The 20,527-nt window shown below is 51.5% G+C and overlaps 5 protein-coding genes across 5 annotated transcripts; 1 reads left to right on the top strand and 4 right to left on the bottom strand.

Annotated features, from left to right (window-relative positions):
- Window positions 1–495: 495 nt before the first annotated feature.
- Window positions 496–2,025, bottom strand: HO173_012138 (uncharacterized protein; the record flags this gene model as incomplete). The annotated part of the gene is made up of 3 exons (XM_037314011.1): window positions 496–1,074; window positions 1,132–1,835; window positions 1,908–2,025. 3 exons carry the CDS (start codon window positions 2,023–2,025, stop codon window positions 496–498), a joined length of 1,401 nt encoding a protein of 466 aa, XP_037159100.1.
- A 1,369-nt stretch (window positions 2,026–3,394) lies between these two features.
- On the top strand, window positions 3,395–6,297 carry HO173_012137 (uncharacterized protein; the record flags this gene model as incomplete). Its single annotated transcript, XM_037314010.1, has 3 exons — window positions 3,395–3,505; window positions 3,843–4,074; window positions 5,957–6,297. 3 exons carry the CDS (start codon window positions 3,395–3,397, stop codon window positions 6,295–6,297), a joined length of 684 nt encoding a protein of 227 aa, XP_037159099.1.
- Window positions 6,298–9,455: 3,158 nt separating this feature from the next.
- Window positions 9,456–11,157, bottom strand: HO173_012136 (uncharacterized protein; the record flags this gene model as incomplete). Its single annotated transcript, XM_037314009.1, has 3 exons — window positions 9,456–9,604; window positions 9,673–10,610; window positions 10,664–11,157. The coding sequence occupies 3 exons, from the start codon at window positions 11,155–11,157 to the stop codon at window positions 9,456–9,458; spliced, it is 1,581 nt and encodes a 526-aa protein (XP_037159098.1).
- Window positions 11,158–15,390: 4,233 nt separating this feature from the next.
- Window positions 15,391–18,850, bottom strand: HO173_012135 (uncharacterized protein; the record flags this gene model as incomplete). Its single annotated transcript, XM_037314008.1, has 3 exons — window positions 15,391–15,429; window positions 15,486–18,101; window positions 18,155–18,850. The coding sequence occupies 3 exons, from the start codon at window positions 18,848–18,850 to the stop codon at window positions 15,391–15,393; spliced, it is 3,351 nt and encodes a 1,116-aa protein (XP_037159097.1).
- Window positions 18,851–19,416: 566 nt separating this feature from the next.
- HO173_012134 (uncharacterized protein) lies at window positions 19,417–20,312 on the bottom strand (the record flags this gene model as incomplete). Its single annotated transcript, XM_037314007.1, has 2 exons — window positions 19,417–19,904; window positions 19,952–20,312. The coding sequence occupies 2 exons, from the start codon at window positions 20,310–20,312 to the stop codon at window positions 19,417–19,419; spliced, it is 849 nt and encodes a 282-aa protein (XP_037159096.1).
- Between the last annotated feature and the right edge of the window lie 215 nt (window positions 20,313–20,527).

Genomic DNA, 20,527 nt, shown 5'->3' with positions numbered 1-20,527 from the left:
CCAATACGCATTACGCGTGCGAGCTCGAAGGGAGTGACGCAGTGACGCAAACAGCGAAGAGAAGCAGAGAGGGAGGGGGGGTGTTTCGAACGCCTCGAGTCTATCAGCGGACGGACTTCTGTCCGCACGGAGAGGATGTTGTTGTTGTTTAGGCTTTTGATGTCGACTGAGGTCGGGATGAAGTTGGAGCTTTGGGGAAAGTGGCCTCGTGCCCATGACCGAGGTGATGTTATTCCAATAGTCACGATCATGCTGGGAATGTAGCAGGTTTCTCGCGGGTGACGCAGGGTGATTGTAACGTGTTTCAACATTATATTTTGTACAGCTCACGGCAAGCCCTGAGGAAATCGACGCCAGGTGTAAATGCTCATCAAAAAAAAACGCCAACTCAGCCCCAGGGGCAAGCCAATGCTGTCTATCCACCGCGCGGCTCTATTCATGATGGACCATTATCAAAAGACATTATGTGCCATAGCAAAGCACTCGGCTTCGCGATCACGCGATCATCCACCATGAGCAACCAATCACCGATATCAGTACCAGACACGTCAGGATCCCAGCACCAGCTTTTGACCCTCGCGTTATCACATTCTGCGAGAGCGCCGGATTGCTTGTGGAGATGCCGCCTCCCCCGCCAGCTGCGGCATTGCCTTTACTCGTGCCTCCAGTTTTATTCGTCACAGGGACGGTGACCTGGTCGATCAAGTTGGCCTGGATGATCGAGAGCGCTCCCATCTGCTGTCCCACCCCTTGTGTACCGTCCCATGTAGAGCCCTGAGTCCATTTCATCCCGCACATCTGACCGTTGGTACCGCCGGAGCATTGCAGTGCGGCTGCGGTGGCGGAGGCCTGGACCCACGGCATTACGGTGGTCTGGATGAAAGGAGCGTATTTGATGGATGCGACGAGCCAGCGTGCCAGATAGGCCTTGAATGAGTAGTTGTCTGTATCGCAGGTGTTGGGAGGTTCGCAGGCGACTTCGTACATGACGTTTGGGGGATTGGTAGCGAAGAAGATGGAGGTGGCATTGAGGATGCCCATAACTCGCTCTTGCCAGAGAGGAGAACCATTAGTCTGCGAAAAATCATTGTCAGTGCGTGTTTCTCTTCATTGAACACGGGACAACCTTACGTAATTGTACATGACAGAAGCTCCAAGCAGGAATACTCCTGCATTGTAGGTCCATTGGACCCTGTTGATGTCGCTGCAATTGAGAGTTGTATGAGCACCGTCGTAGAAATGATAGTTTTGATCCATCAAGCTGACGGCTTGAGTCCAATTAAATGTCTTTTCGGCCCACTGCGCATAAGTGTCATTGCCGGTGTACAAGGCCAAGCGAGCACCTAGGTTGAAGAAACAACCGTTGGAAATTGAGTTCTTGTAGTCGTATCCAGTGTTGAAAGTGAAGATCTGCCATCTCAAGCCGCCATCGCAATACTGGTTGTCCCATCGACTAGCTTGATCGTTGAAGACAGCCTGCGCCAACGCCAACCACTGAGGCTGGGCTGATGGAGGGTCTGGAAATTTTTGCTCCGCAGCTGACATGGCAGCCATGCCCCAAAAGCCTTGATCATCATTTCCTTCTGTCTTGGTCTGATTGGGCGTCATATAGTCATTGTCTGGCCCCACCTGCCATAGCATGCCTTGTGTGACGAGATCATTGTATTGGCTGTCGTTGGTGTAGTAGTAGTAGTCGATCAAGATGCCAAACATAGCTCCGGCTTCCCACCAGTAGTAAGGTTGAGGCAGATTTCCTGGTACATCCCCAGTGTTGTTACCCGTGTAGAAGGTCAAGAGATTGTATGCGCAGGTAGAGGCAGCGGACTTGATGGAATCTGTGACAGATGGTTAGTCAGGAGCGATTGCTAGCAGCCCAAAGTAGTGAGCCAGAAGGGGAGAGAGCTTACTTGGATCTTGTAGGTCTAGGGTGATGGCGGTGGTCAAGGTGCTCCCAGCCAACAGTGAGAGCGCTGTGGTTGATAACCATGACAAGCATGATTTTCGACTACAAGGGGTGAGTCTCATGATGTGCGAAAATGTTTCAAGTGCCCTAGATCTGTTGACGGCGGTAGCCAGTATACACGATTGAGCTGAGGATCTGATGGCGCGGCAACTTTGCTATTTGAATCGCGAAAGTCCAAAGTCGACCAGGAGGAGTCGAGCAGATGCTCAGAAGGTATTCTCCAATAGTTTGTTCAATCCGACTCGGTATAATAATTCCCAACTCTTCTCAGTCTTACAATCTCTTGTACAGGTGGTGGAGAGGTGGCGTGCAGGGAATCCAGGAGTTGAAGGAAGCGACGGCCTGCTGACACGACAATACACTCATAAAGCGAGCGACAAAGACTGACAAACGAGTGACGGAGGATGATGCCACTAATCTGACTGCAGCAGTGATGGGAGTGAGAGGATGATGGGAGAGTTGGGGTTGAAAAAGAGTGAAGTTGCTTTGTTCAGCTGATCTTTGAATTGATTGATTGTTTGACTTGGTAATGTAAATTTCAAGATTAGAGTACTTTACGAGAGGACCCTTAGTTTCCGATTTGTAGCTGACGCGGCGGCGGCTATCCGGCTTCCGTTGCTAGGGGCAAAATTTATGAATGCAATTAGTAAAGTCGGTCAACGAACGTAATCGTATTAAAGTACCTTACTGTGATCTCCTCTCTTTTGACTCTGGAAGAAGGAGCTTACGCGACAATAAAACAAAGGAAAAGAGAAAGACCATGCTGACGCTGATGCTGATGCTGATGCCAAGTTTGATATCCACGGGGGTAAAGTAACGCCCGAACGTTGGCAATTTCGCCCGGGTCCGGGCTAACACGCGGTTTGCTATCTTGGCTTACTGAATGTAGGTACCTAGGTAGGTACCCCTAATGTTTCAGAGCCTCAACTACTGTGCTTTCTTCATAAGACTGTACCGGCAGTAGTAATTTAGACTTGATCTCTTTCCTAGGACCACACGGAAAAATGTTGCAAAATGAAAGTGTAGAGCCACCATGGCTGAAGCGTTAGCGAACGAAAGAGGCTCATCTCATCTCTTTGTCCACGCCAAGCCCGCCACGTCACGTGATGCTCCAAAATTAGCGCTTTTAGGACTTTCCAACCTTTGTACCTCACCATCATCCAGACACATCACCACTATCGCTCCTTAAAGTCTCAGCAATTCAGACTCACAAGTAACAGCTGCGAAGCCATACTGACATATCAACACCGCTATCAGCACAGTCGCACGCCCGCCGCCCGTCGGACGCTCGCTCCGCATTGCTGACACCTAACCTCCAACCTGACATCTCCACCGCGAAATTGCATCAACCCCACCAACTTCCTCTTACCTCTCACCACATCAACTCTCCTTTCTAATTAAGCCCCGCATCCTCCGACACAGCTAGTAAAAATGGCAGGCCGCGAGCTACCATACGACCCCTACATTCCCTCGGGCGGTTCAGGTCAAGGTGGAAGCGCGGGATATGAGGGCGGCAACACACGGACTGCTGCGATTCAATCGGTACGTGCACATACCTTATGAGGGGTTGATGGAGCTTGCCGCGCGTTGGGCTTTAGAGGCGGCTTCTATAGAGCGGGTGCCTGAAGACTACACTGCCCGCAAGCTCTTCCTACGATGGGCAAAGCTACGAACCAGAGGCGCTTCACATCCAGGGGCACTGCGCCCCGCAATTACCGATTTTGAGACCTTCAACTGCGATAGCGGTACCATGCGCTAGCACATCCCACTTCCGTCACGAAGCCGACACCATTTATCGAGCTGCCCACTTTGCTACAAGCCTCATCTGCTCTCCTCATACTTTACAAAGCACAATCGCTAACATCGCTCTCCTTGGTAGCAAATTGACGACACTGTCAATGTCATGAAAAAGAACCTCGAATCCGTAGCCCAGCGCGGCGAGCACATCGACCAGCTCCAAGATAAATCCGAGAACCTTAACCAATCCGCCCAAGGCTTCCGTCGCGGCGCCAACCGAGTTCGCAAGCAGATGTGGTGGAAGAACATGAAGATGAGGATCTGGATCATCGTGGGCATAATTGTGCTGTTGTTGATCATCATTATTCCGAGTGGTGAGTCCCACGAACTTTTGTCGTACAAATGCAGAGAAACTGACAAACTGCGTGCAGTGGTTGCATCGAAGCATCATTGAGCGAGGGAAGATGGAGAGGGTCGCTATGTCTCGCGGCGCTGGAAATATTGTTGCGGGCAAGACTGGGAGAGACGGATTCCACTTTCAACGACGGATTCGGGTATCTCCTACGCTTGCTCTGCAGAGCATGACACTGTGAACGGAAGAGCCGCACCTCAAGCCATCGATTTCTCAGCGCGCGAGATGGAGTCCGGTGTCTTTTTCCCTTTGTGCTGCCCAACCGCCTAGAAAATGCTTCACGCCAAGGCGGCTTGCGTATAAGGCTTCTGTAAAACACGCTCGGATCGAGGACTCGTTCTCAAATTAAAGTAATGAAAAACCCAATTCCCCCCAAAAACACTCCGTTCCGAACCAAGATCCCGCTCCCAAAATCCACATCCCCTTCCCAATCTGTGCACCGCCTTCTAAACATCACCGACCGAAACTGTCAAGCGACAAAAACATCAACGCGTGACAACCCCTAACCATTTCTTCCTCAGGTGCTTCTCGCAATGGCCCAGGTAGCTTACTTACTTGCCTCGATGGGCTACGTACCCCTGCAGCCGCTTCATAGACCCAATAAATCCCCCCCCCCTACCCACAAGAACCTCGTCACCCTTCCAGCCTAAGTACCCTCACCACATACACAACACACGTATCCCAATTAGGCCTAGCGTGTCTTGGCACTATGGGCTTCACACCGACATACTTCAGACCTCCACAGATACCTACCTGCCTCAGGATCCCATCCCCACTGCCACACCACCGAAGAAGACGAACCGGAGCGACGCCCCGTCCAACGCCTGACGTGCGGCTCGGACGAGGGTTTCAGGGGTGGAAGGGGTCAGTGTTTAGAAGTGACAACGCCTGATTACCTTCTCTGCTCTGCTCTTCGCCTTCTTCTCTTCAGATAAGATAACGTCTCAAGGGACTAAGCCGGAATTGTATGATATGACGAATGCGGAGCTTTCCTCCACCGACTCGGACGGGGCTCCGAAGGGACCAAAAGATAGAAGTGGGACGAGTGCATCCCTGCCCCCCTCCTCGACTCGAAGCTCCGCCGTCACAGAAAGCTGGGGGCGAAAGGGGGGGGAAGAGGGGGTGAAAAGTCACGAATGTCTGACGGGTTCCAGCCCTGTTGCCCTCGACTCGAGCTCTGGCACACACGAAACCGGCCGCGATCCCGTCTTCTCGACTCGACGCTCTGTTACAAGTGAGATGCGCGGCCGGAAGCGGAAGATGTCTGACAAGGTCCGCCCTTTTCTTCTCGACTCGAGACTCGACCACATACGAAACACGTGGATGAAGCTGTAAAAACCCTTCCAAGTGCTTGCTCCCCCCCCCCCATCAACTCGAGCACGCCTCTCCGGCGCACAACCGGAGACGTTTAGCCATTCCCTCCTCATCTTCGTTTCACTTCGTTTCGTTTCGTTTCGTTTCGTTTCAAGCCTCCCAGTCTCTTCGTCCCCAGGCTGTGCTGTCTCGGGTTTCCGGGCGGTTGGAAAATGGATATAAGAAGGTAGATTCTCTCTGCAGAATCTTTTGATTTTCCTTTCATATCCTCCAGCAACCACAGACAGTTCAAGACAGTTCATACATACCCATTTATCCAACAAGCATCCACAACCACAAGCATCTACAACCACAAGCATCTACAACCACAAGCATCCACAACCACCAGCATCCGCACACACCAGCATTTCCACACCGCACCAATCTCAGCGTCAGGAAACCATCCATCACCAGCAATACCAAGCCAGCGTCAGGAAACCATCCATCACCAGCAATACCAAGCCACTGAACATCAACCACGATGTCCTCAGCCCAGATGTCCTCAACCCAGTCAAGTGATGCAGCTTCCCGCGCCGTGATGGAGAACGGCTACCATGTCCTTCGGCGTACTTACGCAGTGGAAACGGACAACACGAGCCCAGAACCCCCCTTCACGATACCGTGCCTTGGGCTCATCCAAACCGATGATCTAGAACGTTTCCCTAATTCTGGTGACCGTTTGGAGATTAAGGGCCACCACCTATTAGATACAGGACCCTATATCGACCCTGTCACTGGAAAGTCTGATGTTCTTGTCGTGAAATTCTCCCGCAAGGCTGGCAAACCCAACGCAATGTGGCACCAAGACATTGAGAAACGTACGAAAGGCTAGTAAGCGTTCTGGGAGGCCTTGGTGGTGTGAGCGTGGGTGGACCGGGGGACGGGGTCCGGCAGGGCGGTATCTCTCGGCAGCGCCGAGGATCGGGGTCATCAAGTTTCGTTGAGGCGCAGGCGTCATGACCTATCGGACAACGGTGGACTGTTTCGTGCTCTGCTTGCGATGGAATAAATCGGTTTGGCGTTTGGGGCAAAAAAATCATGCGTTGCTATTCTTGCGGACTCTGTTTCACCCCGTTCTGATACCCCTCCTTTTGTCAGAGCACTAGACACAGCACCTAATTCCAAATGAAAATACTCGTAACCCAATCACCGAGGCTCTCCGTCTCTGACGGGAAGAGGTGCAAGGATCTTCTTTGCGTGATTCCTGATCGGAGATTATGTGAATGATGGAAACCCCTATTTTGCCAACGTAATTGGTCATGGACAGGGTCAGGGCTGCGGCTGCGGTACATGAAACATGCAGTGAAGCCACGCCACTACCGTGGAAGGATCTGGGCCCTCCCCAATTTAGCGCCCAGTATGTAGTCATGCTGTCAGATCCGCTGGTGAAACACGACAAGCAGCCCTATGCGGGCACTCGTCATATCCCGATGGCAACGTGGTATTTCGAGAGATGCAGGCAACGCGAATGGAGAAGGTGGCAGTCGAAATGATACAGATCCTCAAATGATCCGCAAAAGGCATGCCAAAGAGGAGTGTTAACCATGAAAGACGGAAATTTTCTGGGGTGATGTCCAGAACCGGTGTGACGACCAGAACTTCTCGAGCCGCAGAATGCCACTTTTCTAGGGTAGTCTGCCAGGATGTCTCTACCATGTCGCCATCCTGGATGTGCTGATGGCAAAATTCTGTACTTGCTCTCCTCATCGTCACTGAAGTCCCCGTCCAGCATGTGGAAGCGTACATAATCTATCCTCCGCAATGCCGCACCTTCTCGCAAAATAAATGTTTCATCGACCTCTTAGTCCTGATGCAGGAGATCGCGGTGTAGACGACGGATACGATCTCGCCGAACGCGTCTCTTCGCATCTGCGCAACTGACAAGGGCCTTTCGATTTCTAATTTGCTGCTCTCTTACCTCTGCTTCCGTATCGTCCTTGGCAGTGACGCCCATGCAGCCATCGCAAAAGAGCTCAAAGAATAGCGAGCATTCACAGTCAATACAGTGCCAGTCCTCCTGCCTGAAGCGACGGTTCTCGAGTATCTGATTGAAGGTTCCTGGCTGTCTTTCCGTGAGTCCACAACAGAAGTCGGACATTGTGAAGACTGATTTACCTCCACGACGGAGTACTTCTTCTCCTCGGCAGAGAAGAGTGAGAACAGCTACCTCCAACTAAACGTGGCTGTCTGGTCCGTGTCGTCCACGGTGAGGTCTGGGAGGTATATATCGTTCATCTGCGTGCGTACCTTTACTACATGCTTGGTAGCAAAAACATGATGTACCTCCTCCTTGAACAGCCTCGAGATGCGTCAACAGTCAAGCTAGAGGTGAATGAGGTCTTCATCTGTGGTACCAAACTTGCCAAAAACCAGTCCCCATAGTTCGGCAGGCCATTGTGGGACATCGAAGGGAGGGTTTATTGCAGCGGTTATTCAGGGGGTCTAATTCCAGCGGGCAGCCCAGCTCACGATCTTGGAATACTCTTTTAGACAGAGAAAAGTAGGTATCACGATTGAAGAGGTCTCCACCGTTCACCCGCCATTTCTGTCCTCCTGCGGCTTCTCGGTTATCTAGCCGCATGCGGCTATCTTGCCAAGGCTAATTCAGCCCTAAGTCTTGGCATCACTCCGCTCCGACGCTTCAGCATCTTCAATAATCTGAAATATACAGTACAGAAACCGCATCAAGGCCACCTTTTGAACATGAACGCGAACATTATGCATGAAGAAAAGAGACTGAGATCTGACACATGCCAAGGCGTTTCCTACTCACCTTCTTCGCTTATGAAGGTTTGCCGCAATTACTGTCTGTGAGAATGGGAGTAGCTATTGCCCTCATCGTCTGGCCAACAAGGAAAACCCTCCGGCGTAGAGCAAGCGCGGTCTAGAGTGCTCCGTAGATACAGCACATGGCCATATCTGTATCTGATCCAGCTGTCCATCATCCGTCCCAGCCGCACCAACTCTACCAGCTACGCTCTCGCGATCAAATCCAATCCGCTCTGCCACCTCTTCGTACCGAGGCCCACGAGCATCTTCGGTGGACCGAACCATTCCCACTGCTACACTTCGACCTAGGTTGCCTCGGTCTTGCTTCTCCTTTCAATCTTCGCTGCCTCTGTTCTTGCAATTCTCGTAAGAACCGATCTTCATTAGCGACCAGTGCACTTCCGCCAGGAATCTGTCACCCACGGACAGAGAGCGTCCAACGATAGCAGGATAGAAATGAGCAAGGCGAGTTTGGCGTGCAGCGACTTTAACGAATCGGAGGCGAGCGAGGGGTTTGTGGAGAGAACTATCGACGCTTCGATGATGCTTCATTAGGCCGCGTATTAGACATCGCCGCATATCTTGCGGTATGATGAGGGGAGTTGATGGTGTGAAATTGAGCTTTAAAGAATCGTAGTCGGATCGGATTCCTGGATCATGATGGCAACAAAGTTGACTGAGAGAACCTAGCAGAAAGCCTACCAGATGGGCCAGAATGGTACAAAACAAGTGATTCTCTGTAAGGAAGGTCGACACGGAATCCTTCCAATCGAGCTCTATGATCCCAAGCTTAAGGTTCACCCATAATCGTGGAAGACGAACATCATTGATGGTCGTCCCAACCCCCACAAGATGGACTGGGCGGATCAACATTTTTTGATAGTATCACCCTGGACGAATCTTGCCATGGAATCTTTGGGGACAAACCCTCCTTGAGCCGTTTGCTTGCAAACACCGCTTTCTGCTAAACACCGCTTTCTGCTTGTCGTTGGTATAAGTATCAGATGAAGGAACCGGACTCGTTCCGGACGCTTTGAGAAGATCGGCAGCACCCAACTCGCCTGTGGAATACCTCTCATGGGTCAAAGATATTTAGATTATAGTCAATAGGATTTGGAGGTAAGGAGAATCTAGTGCAATCCAGAGTCGAGGAGTTTGTTAGGCTGTGTATCAATATTCTGTATACTGGATAGCGATGACCACAACATCATCTTGCTTGATCTACCTAACGGTCTCATTGCCAGTCAAGTTTGCCTCTGCTTCTTCGCGCCTCAAAGTTTGTCCTCTATAGCCCCTCTTTCCCCGCGCAAACCAGTCCACGACGATAATGAACACAACGACTCCATATACAGCAGAGACGTAATTCATATCTGCGGTGATTGTCAGCCCTCGCACATTCCGAAGCAAAACTTCCTTAGACGGGGATTGGACGACTTACTTCCTCCGGAAACGGGTTTTGCCGGCGGGAATGAGTACATAATAATCGTAAAGCAGGTCCACAAAAGCAACACGATGTTGGCGAATAGTCCAAAAGAGCCCAACCAGAAGGGGCCATGATGAATATTGTTGCGACCTTTGATCAGGAGACAGATGACCGGAATCGAGTACGAGACATAAAGCAGAACGATGCAGGCCGTGACCATGCTGTTGAATGCTGTATAGCTTCCCAAATAGAGTAGTCCGAGAATGGTCACAAGAACGCAACTGACGAAGTGGGCACGGAGAGGGACATCCACTCGAGGATCAACATGGCTGAGGAATTTGCTAAAGGGTAGGCCGCCATCGCGAGCAAAGGACCAGCATAAGCGACTCTGCCACGTATGACTTGCGACTAGACACCAAATGCCCGTCGCTATGAACAGACTCTCCAGCACGATGGCTCCTGCCTTACTTCCAAGGGCTTGGTAAAACAACGCCAAGATCGGTACGAGAGTAGAAGTGGTCTGGAGATCGCTAAGGTTGTTCATGCTGAAAAACAGGGCGATGGAGTAGAACCATGAGGTGACGAATCCAATGGCGACGGTACCCATGATGGCGATAGGGACCATCTTTTCAGGGCGGTTGACTTCCTCGGCAAGGTGAGTGGCACAATCGAGGCAGGCGAAGGCGTAGTTGGTGTTGATTAGGCCGACGATGAAAGCGATCCCGTTTGCCGACCACCCAGTGTTGTTTACGAAGTTGGCAAAGACGAACTTTGCATCCTGGTGCGTTGGCGCCTTTGCAGGGACCGTGACCAGAATAATGAAGAAGGATATCAGTGAAGTGAATATCGAAATCTGAGCTATGACGGGTAGCCATTTTGCATAGCAGTTCCACATGAAAGCGAAGACATTGATGACGAGGTATCCAACCCAAACATGCCATGGCATTATCACGCTGCATCCGTCAGCGACCTCGCTCAAAAAGGCAGTATTGGGCGAGATACATACAAGTCTGGATGCGACAGTTGCCAGCAGCCCACCGCGGCACTTGCCGTTGCCAATGCGACACTAGCACTGGTGAAGATACTTCCCGCCCAGGCAAACCACCCTGTCAAGTAGCTGGCGAAGTTCGCGTATCTTTTGGGCGCCAGCTCATTCGCCCAGAAATACTGCCCCCCCGCATTCGGGAGTGCTGATGCCAACTCTGATAGACTTATTCCCACGCATGTTGAGATGAGTGCGAAGAAGAGCAAACCGTAGACGATTTGCACAGGGCCCCCAGAGTTGATGCCAGTGATGAGGGCGGCAGAGATGCCCCACCAAGAATTGGTGAGGGAGAAGCCAACGCCGAGGAGGGAGAACCAAGTGTAATTGCGCTTCATCTCTTGGGTGTAACCCATCTGCGCCAAGGCGAGAGCGTCAGAGTCTAGAGATTTGAGGTCGACATTGTCATCAGACGTATTGCGGGCGATGTCGTCGAGGGTGGACTTTTCGTTCGCCATGGTCGCGAATGCTTGTCCTGAATGGTGGAAGTTATTTGGCAACAACCGTAAACCGCCCTCAAAATCAAATTCCTTAGAGTAGCGTATAGGATGGGTACAAGCGTTGCGTCTAGCAATGGAAGTAGAAGATCAAGTAGGTGTAGAAGAAGAGGAAAAGTCCTGACTAGAAGACCGAGGCGTGGTCTACAAAACCCGGTACGAGTTCCTTGCTCACGTACAAGGTCCGCTCTTGCCTCTTGAGTATCCTTCTGTTGCCGTGTCAACGGAGCTTTCGATGCCTATTATCTCGCTGGGGTCAATTCAGCTTCGACGTTAATTAAGCAAGGGAGAGAATGCGATCTGCTCAATGGAAGTATGCGGCATAGATCTAGGCTGGGGTCGCTAGGGCTGATAGCCTTTTTTTTCACATGCACCCGAGCAACCCTGGAATTCTGCTTCAATGCTGATCTTCTGAATTCGATCTCCGCGTGCATCCCTTAACCGACGCGTGATCATTGAGATTGGGTTCCGTCCCTAAGGTACACCAATAAAATCATATTAGCGATCATTCGCAGGCTGCGCGCGCTGGTTAGACTGACCTTTCAGAGTTGCGCAAAACTCCGCTGTCTCCTTAATCCCTAAGATCACTCTCCTTATCTGTAAGTCGATATGCTCGAGTACATTTATCATTACCAAAAGAAAAGATCACTCAAAATCCTGAGCCACAGGTGGGGTAAGCGGCACACGATTGGCCCCCAAAGGACGCTGACTTGCATCTAGGAATATAGGGACCGCGATAGCGCGGCCTAGGGATCCTTCGACCAGGCAGCTAGCTATCATCTAGCACGCAGCTACTGCAAGCACCCGCGAAGAGGTAGGTATTCCAGAGAAGCAGTGGGAGATTGCAACACCAGCACAACTGCTTGTACCTCAAGCACGTTGTCGATATATTATAGGGCCGCAAGGATCACAGAGAACGGATGCAGGTAAAGAGGCAGACAAAATAGGTATATCTAAGAATCTGCGGGCATGGAAAATGATAAGTACCGTACGAGGCAAGCCCGCCAATACCGTTGCAGCCTAGTGTCTCGGGACTGCTTTTCCCAATAGAGGAAAGCGGCAGTTTGCAGCACGCTAGAGAATCGTATTTCCTCGTTCAGTCTTCGACTTCAACATTCGACAACATGCAGGTAGCGCCAGGTCTACTTGATGTATTCAGAGCATCCAGAGATCCATCCGTCTACTCATTGCCAGCTGTCAGTATCACGTCAAGTAGTCGTCTCTTTCCGGAAGATCCATGCCGAAGAACCTTCGCTGTCGCTTCCTGCAGTGCTGCTTCCCACCTTCACAAGTCGGTCATCTCAGAATGATAGTACCATTGTTCGATGTTTTCAGTCGCTTTGCTCGTCCTGCAGCTCCTCTTCTCCCCAAAATGTGACTGCGCCGCTTTCGATCCCACCATCGCCTCCAATGTTCTGTGTCTCAGAAATCGTTAGCCTGAGACACCTCAATCTTGTTCTCCTTCTTCCTTTTTTCGTTATAGTGAGACAACGCATCAAGATGATCTGACACTTGGGACTCCCGAGTTCTCTATAGACTCAGCATCGCTGCAAGAACTTCGCTATCCGCGGCCTAAAGGTGATGGTATCTCGATGGAGCCTCCCCCTCCAATCAACCGCTCATCGACCCACAAAGTAATGACGACTGACCTCAAAGGCTAGCGCTTAGCATATAAGCAGGGACCCGCGAGAAGTTGACAATGATCCACTATGTTTCGAGATAGGGCTGGCTAGTACGAAAGAGACTACTGATGGACGTTCCTACGTTGGAACCCCGGAGAACATCAACAACTGGATCCAGGCGAATCTTCTTGGAAGATCCAGCGAGCTCCCAGAGAGTAGACGTGATTAATAAGAAGACGTCGCAGTAGTTGAGGATGCCCTCGTCGCCGCCTTCGGGGGTGATGTGAATGTTGAGTCAAGACTGCGCCATGTATCCTATTCTGGCAGTGTTATTGACCATCTGAATTGTTGTGGTGCCAATAAGCGATCGATATCTTGTCCATGTTGAGTGTTTCATGAAAGGACCTTCCCCTAAATGTCAACGGGCTTGTCAACAGCACCAACGTTGAACACATCAAAGCCAAACGAGACCTTGTTCTACTCAGGCGCTACTTTGAGGTACTCGAAATGCTTGTCGTTCTTCCACATCATGGGAACACCAATAACTACACCCCAGATCGCGATAGGTCGTTGCAATTGTTCCCTTTCACTGTATAAAATGTCATCAATGACAGTGTTAGCTCAGTAATTGGGGAGATAAGAATGTCTTACGCCCGCCGCACCCTCACTCCAGTCTTCGAGAGTCATCCGTTCGAGAGCTTCTACGGTGGTCATAAGACATGCAAGAGGCAACTTGCGCCCGTCGCATTCTTCTCAAAACACCAACGAAGTGGTACGCGCTCAATACAGCCAGCGATCTTAAGCCAGGTTACATTAGAATTGTCTGACAATATTGATTTGAAGCTTCAGTCATTCAATATTTTGATTTAATCTACGTTAGAGATCGTTCGCAACTTCTGTCTGACGTAGAACCAATCCGGAACCCTTCCACCTGGACTGACTGCGTTACCAACTCCTTTACGCCTTTTTCCGCGCTGGGAGCATTTACAGCGGCACTCCAGCAGGCACTCCTGGACGAACGATTATGCCTTGCTCAATTCATGCTCTACACTGAAAATTCATTTCTCAGTGCTTGTCGTACTGACAGCCAAACCCCGCTTCGGAGCCCGTGCTTCTCTTTCGAGCAAGTGCCCACGAAATGCGCTAACAAACCATGGCAACTATGATCTCAACACAGCCAGTGGCTAGGTCTCACGCAGTTGCAGCAGGTGACGTGTTTCCTGCCGTCATTTGAAACAGTGACCGCCCTCTCTTTGTTTGATTCTAGCATACATTCAACCTTCGACCCTTCAAATCCACTAAAACCCCTTCAACCCCTCTGCACATCCCAAGAAACACTGCATCCCAAGAAGCACTGCACAACTCCTCAATCACCAGACGACATCCGCTTCAAGATCGCCATGTCCTCCGCCAGCGGCTTCGACATATCCCCTCCCCTCGAACCCAACAACGCCGACCACGCCGACCAATGATCCCGCTTCATCGCCGCCGTCCTCGGCCACCACGGAGACGACCCACACCCCGCCAACACCGAACCACCCCTCTTTCCCATCGGCCTTCATCGAATCCAACCTCGGCGAACACCACCCCCTCCTCCCCCACGACGGCAGCAAATCCCCCCCCTTCGGCTCCCAGGTCAGCAGCGGCGGCCCGACCACGCAGCGGGAAGCCATATCCGTCATCCGCCAGGTGTACGGATTCGCAAAAGAAAACTTCGGGGCCAGGGATTCTCCCTTCGGCACGAGGGCGCCGAGCACGGGGACAATGCTTACGGGGTTAGGGGACGGTGTATGGATCCGCGGAGGCGGGTGAGTCGTTCGAGACCTATAGGACCGAAAGGGGTACGTAAGCCGGGTCCAGGATCCCAGACTTCCGCCGTGAAAGCTGACACTAGTTAGGAGCAGAAGGGCCGCGAAGCGAAAGCACGCGCAGGGGCTGGACTGAGGTCGATTTCATAGAGTGGTGATAGAGTAAAGTAGGCCTGAGGGTGCAGGGATGCAAGGTGTTAACGTCACGACAGCACCGAATCCGTAACCGAACCTCTATGTACTTGCCCTCTCCCCAACTAGTGCAGCAACATGTCTCGCCCATCGCTTCCTACTGTCTCGGCATGCATCAAGCGTCCCTTTCCCATCATCTATCACGTCGGTCATCAGGTGTACCACTCGGGCTCATGGGCAAATAATACACTGCTGAATGGAGGCGATATGGGCTGCGATATCGACTGGGTATAGACAGCTCGTGCTCGCGAAGTACTGACCTTGTTTATGTTGTGAAGAATTTGGGAACGTGTAATCAGTGAGGATAGGAATCCACGGAGGGAGAATACAGATGGATGAAGGCTTCGACGATGGAAGGACGGATAAGTGATAAACGTCTGCAGTATCCTGATTGATATCTAGATAAGTCTTCCCCAGCTTAAGTGGGAGACTTCCAAAACGCCTCTATGGCCCCTTTTCTCATTTTCTGCCCCCGGTAATCTAAAGGAGGTATCTTCTATCACGTAGCCCGAAAGAACGCCATCTATAGTCATTACGCAGGACTCTTCCAACCATCTAGATCTCTCAAATGCCTATGCATCATCATCCGTGTCTGGTGGATGAGGCGTGCCCTATCTCTGTGTTAGCCTACGACCCGACATTTGATGATGCAAGCAGGGAAATCTACCTTGGGCGAGTTCAACCACTCAATATGCCTCAACCTCCTCCTCGTCTCCCTCTCCTTCATTTGCGCCCTCGTCAACTTCTTCGTCTTCTTCTTGACCTTGAAATTCATACCCCCATCACCTTCCGCATCCGTATTGACCGCGCTCGCCGTCGCGCTAGAAACATTACTGCTCGCCGCACTACTACCCGGCCTGCTATCTTCAAATCGATCCATTGAGACAGCCAAATGCCCTTTGTGCGTCACTCGCCCGTCAGCGACGTGCCACTGCTCGGGGCATAAAGCGCCCACGAATTCTTCGTTGTGGGAAATCATGACGACACCGCCTTTGTACTCGCGGATAGCTACGGCGAGACCGCCTAGTGAGTCGCGGTCGAGGTAATTGGTAGGTTCATCGAGGACAAGAAGATGGGGGTTGTTCCACATGGCGCCTGCAAGGACGACCTTCACTTTCTGTCCGCCTGAAAGACCGGAGATCTCGTTGTGGTTTGCGATCTCAGGGTCCAGGCCGATGTCTTCAAAATGCTTGGAGATCACTTTGGGCTCGAGGAGGCGGAAGCCGAGACCTTCACGCGAAGCTTCGTGGTCGTCGAATTCCTGGATCAGCTTACCAAAACCGAGTTCTACAAGCGTTTCGCGGGAGACTTGGGTGTTGTGTTTGGGCAGCATGCCTGCCCACTTGACTTCGTACTGGAACGTCTTCTTGTATTTCTGTCTTCCCATCAGGTTTTCGACCTTTCGCTCGCCCAGTCCTGGCAGGGCGACAATTTTCTCCATCTGAGCCTTGTCCTCTGGAGTGAGCACTCTGGTCTGCTTCATTAGCACTTCTCGATCGTCACCATTCGCGTACCGCCATTGGAGATACTGATTTGGGGTCTTCTCCATGTGCATTTCCACATGCTCAAGGGCATGCTGCTTGATGTACCCAATACGCAGGTTGGGATGCTTCTCGACTCTGCCGGTCTGAGGGATTGTCTCGCCAGTCAACAACTTGATCAGCGTAGACTTGCCCGCACCGTTAGCTCCGATGATTGCTGTTCGGGAAGAGAGTGTGAGGGCGCATGTGACGTCTTGAAGGGATGGTTTCGTGGATCCAGGGTAGGAATATGTACAGTTCTGCATGCGGATGATGGCTCTCGTGGATGATTTAACACCAGTCAGGATACCTGGGTTCGGGAACTTGAATTGGACCTGAGACGCCGACAGCGTGTAATAACTCTTCGCTTCAGGCTTGACTCGGACAAAGGCCGCAAGGTTTCCAGGGTAGCAGACCAGTTTTTTCTGCTCATAATGGTAGATGTCCGTACACACATTGTCGAGGAAGCCAGAGTCGTGACTGACTATCAGACTGGTGATTTCGGTATGGCTCCTGAGGTACTCCTCTAGCCACTTGACGTTCCCAACGTCCAGATGATTGGTAGGTTCGTCCAAGAGCAGCACATCCGCACCCATGAGCATAGCTCTAGCCAGAGCCAACTTCATCTTCCATCCACCAGACAGCGATCCGACTTTCTCTTGTTGCCGTCCATTGGGACCAGCAGTGAATCCAACTTCGCTCAGAACCTCTGAGATACGCTCTTTTCCAGAAGCTGCCAGCTCAGGATCCTTGGCAACAAATTCAAGGATGCTCAAGTCCGCGTCTTCGCCTTGGTTGTGCTCCACGAAGCAAGTCTTGAGCTGATCCTTGCTCGGAAAGCCTTCCAGCTTGCCCTCTGCGATACTTCGCATAAGGGTGGATTTGCCAGCCCCATTTCTTCCGCAAAGACCATATCTGTGACCTTTATGCAGGGTGATGTTGGTGTGTGACAAGAGCAGCATACCACCGTATGCCAAAGAAAAATCGGTGTTCACGATCTCGATCTCGCCTGTGTCTTCCTTGATGGGCTGTCCAAACTTGCGATGGTCTTCGTCGACGAAATACTTCTCCAATGCCTGCGAGACCAAGTCGGCTTCTCCCGTCTTCAACAGCTGCTGTAGGTAGCGACCGGTGCAGGAGCCGATGCGAGAAACCTGGCGAAGGTTTACATCCTCCTTGACCATTTCCGAGATATAACCTTTTGTGACTGTCCATAGCTCGACATCGCCTGGCTCTCCGGTAACACCACCACGCATTTTGACGTCTTTTTCCAAGACTCTCAGCACGTCTTCGGCAGAAGTAGGCGCGATTTGACCACTCAACAAGTTGCCGTCGTCATCTTTCATGGCAGTCCTTATGACCTGCAATGCCCTCGTAGCCATTTCTCTGACTTCGGGTAGAGATGCTCGGTCTTTGACTCCCTGAACACCAGGCTTCAATTTTGGCAGGAAGGTTCTCGCCTCAATCGGATCGTGCACCAGTTTTGTCAGATTCTCCACTACAACCACTGTCTGCCGTAGAACTTCCTGAGATGTTGTAGGGGTATTCAGAGATCGCTCAAGGAGCGGCGTGAGGAGGGCGAGGACAGGAGATGTGACAATGGCGACAAAGGTAGTCTGGGACAAGGCGTGTATGGCCTTTTGTAGGGTTTCAGTGGAGGGGTTTTGCATAGTCTTGATGAGGAGCGGTATCCGAGGTGCTACATCGTCATTAGACAGTAGGGTTGTAAGGGATGTCATCGTCTTCAAAGCTTGCTTGCCAACCTGCAGAAAGTGGTTAGGATAGGCATTGCGCTTGGTCTCCTAACATCACATACCTCAGCTTTCAAATCGTGCATCCCTGTCTCAACTATCGGTATCAGCCCCGCCAACTTCTTTCCCATACTCTCCCTCAGCAAGTCCTTGGTCCTTTCTTCCTCCTTACTACCTTGACCCATCTTCGCCTTGACCGCCATTCTCCCCAACATCTCATACGCGCCCACGGCTCCCTGCCATTTCCCAGACCTCTTACCCAAGTATTGTGACAGTACGGGAATGAGACCAACGACCAAGCTCTCGGGGGGTAGGTTCTTGAAAAGCGCATCCAGGGCATACTGCGCAGATTCCTTCACCACGGCGCCCTTGTCCGCCAGTGCATCCAGCGCAGGCGGGACGACGCCCCCATCTTGTAACAAAAACACGACCTCGCTGATCGCTTGCGCAGGTGGAAACTTCTCGAACAGCGCACCCAGAAGATTCATCGCGCTCTCCCTCTTCGAGCCATCTTTCTTGTCTGCAGCAGCCTTCCTGATCTCGTCCAGTACGCCATATGCGCGAAAGCCGCGGAAGCCGACCGAAGTGATTAGGAGGTTTGTGAGAGCGTAAGAGGCGTCAACTGACTCTTGCGAGGTCTTGGATTTGAAGATTGTGTCAAGGAAGGAGGAGACTTCCTCAAGGGTTGGAGGTACGCCTGAGGGAGCGGATGATTTGGTGAGCATGATGGGGACCGTGGGAGGAGAAACTGAGTGTGGCATTCTCTGCTGGTGGTGTAGGAATGGAGTCGTACGAGTTCGGGGTTTCCAGAGCGCGGGGAATTGATTTTTCCGAGGCTGTGGCCGTAGGAAATCGAGGCCTAACGCTGCGCGGACGTGCAGCCTCAGGGGAGTAGGGTGGGATATTGCAAAGATGCAGTGGAGAGGGATATGGAGGTTAGATATGAGGGTGAGCCAGCGACCCTCAGAAAGAGAATTTGGTGTTGGAATGGGGGAAGTTGGAGCATGTGGAAGGGCCACTGGTCAGGAAATTTTCAGCTGCTTCGGCTCAGGACTTTTGGGTGCGTCAGCAGCACAGGAATTCCTTGCAGCTTCGGTCAACCGGGCAAACTGTTCCTCCTAGCCGCGGGCACTACGGATAGAGCAAGACAACATCGCACACATTTGTAGACCAATAGACTGACCCATTAACTCTGGTTGAATGCAAGAACTCTACATTTCTCTATTGATTACGAGAGGACTGAAAGGAAAGACCTTCTGCAATCGTTGATGCGTCCTTTGAGCAACGGGCTTTCGAATTGTGATCCTCATCTGGCCAAACAACCCACTCAGCTCGTCTCTTGAACCTCCTTCAGAGCATCACCAAGTCTCTGAGCCTTGCCCTCATCATGACTCTTGAAGAATGCATCATTCTGAGCCTTGAACTCGGGGTATGTGCCCAGGCTTTTGATCTGGGCCTGGACCCTATCATGCTCTGCAAATAATGCTTTTACACGAATGTCATCCTCTGTCTCTGCCTTGTCTAGGGGCGTGTCGTCTTCGGCCTCCGTATCTCCATGAGGGGTGTCATCCTGCGTCTCTGCCTTCTCTTCAGGCGTGTCATCTTCGGCCTCTGTCTTTCCTTGAGAGGTGTCATCCTTCGTCTCTGCCTTTCCTTCAGGGATCTCACTCGACGTTTCCTCCTCTTTACATGTCAGGTAGACTACGATGTCGTCGAGACGAGAGTCTATGTCCGCAAACAACGCATGCATTCTTGTATCCCTCCAGGTTGACAGGCGTTCGTGGTATTCTACTTCCCTTTGTGCCCAATTCTCCTCTAATACTAGGTCAGGATCAGTAAGATCGTTGGGTAGGTAGACTAACGTTCCACAGCACGTTCGTGTTGTTCCTGTTTTGTGGGCAGAGACTCTTCGAGCTCCACGTAAAGCTGCCACAAGTGAGCAAGGTGTGCCTGCTCTTCCTCGGTCCCGATTTTGCCAGCGCGCGCTTTGTACTCTTCCATGTTGCCCCCCAACGTCAGGAATGTGAGTTTGATGACTGCGAGCTTGCGCGTGAATTCAAGCAGCCCTGCAAACGTCTGTTCACGCACCGCCGTGGCCAGGTTTCTGCTTCTTTTCTTTTCCGTCAGTTCGCGATCCCCTGCCATATCGACCAGCTGGAAAATTCGGTCCTTGCAAGGCGTCTTAGGCTGGTCTTCAATGGTGTTTTTGCGAGTTGAATCCATGGATGTTTGGTCACTGGGGGATGTTAGAAGCGTGTTTCTTAGTTATGCGGTAAATTACAGACCGTTTGAGTAGTGGGTAGGAGTGGTGTTGTGCCAGTGTGCAATAACGGTCTTTGTTGGCTAGCTGTTATTGCTTTTGTGCAGCTTGCTCAACGCAAGTCGCAACGTGTTGGGGCAAGTATTGACCAGTAGCAGGAGTTTCAGACTGATCAGAG

This window comes from Letharia columbiana, assembly GCF_014066305.1.
Source record: "Letharia columbiana isolate WasteWater2 chromosome Unknown Sc0000074_s0, whole genome shotgun sequence".
NCBI lineage: Eukaryota > Fungi > Ascomycota > Lecanoromycetes > Lecanorales > Parmeliaceae > Letharia > Letharia columbiana.
The sequence above is the reverse complement of the archived record's forward strand: the minus strand, read 5'-3'. Positions and strand labels throughout refer to the sequence as shown.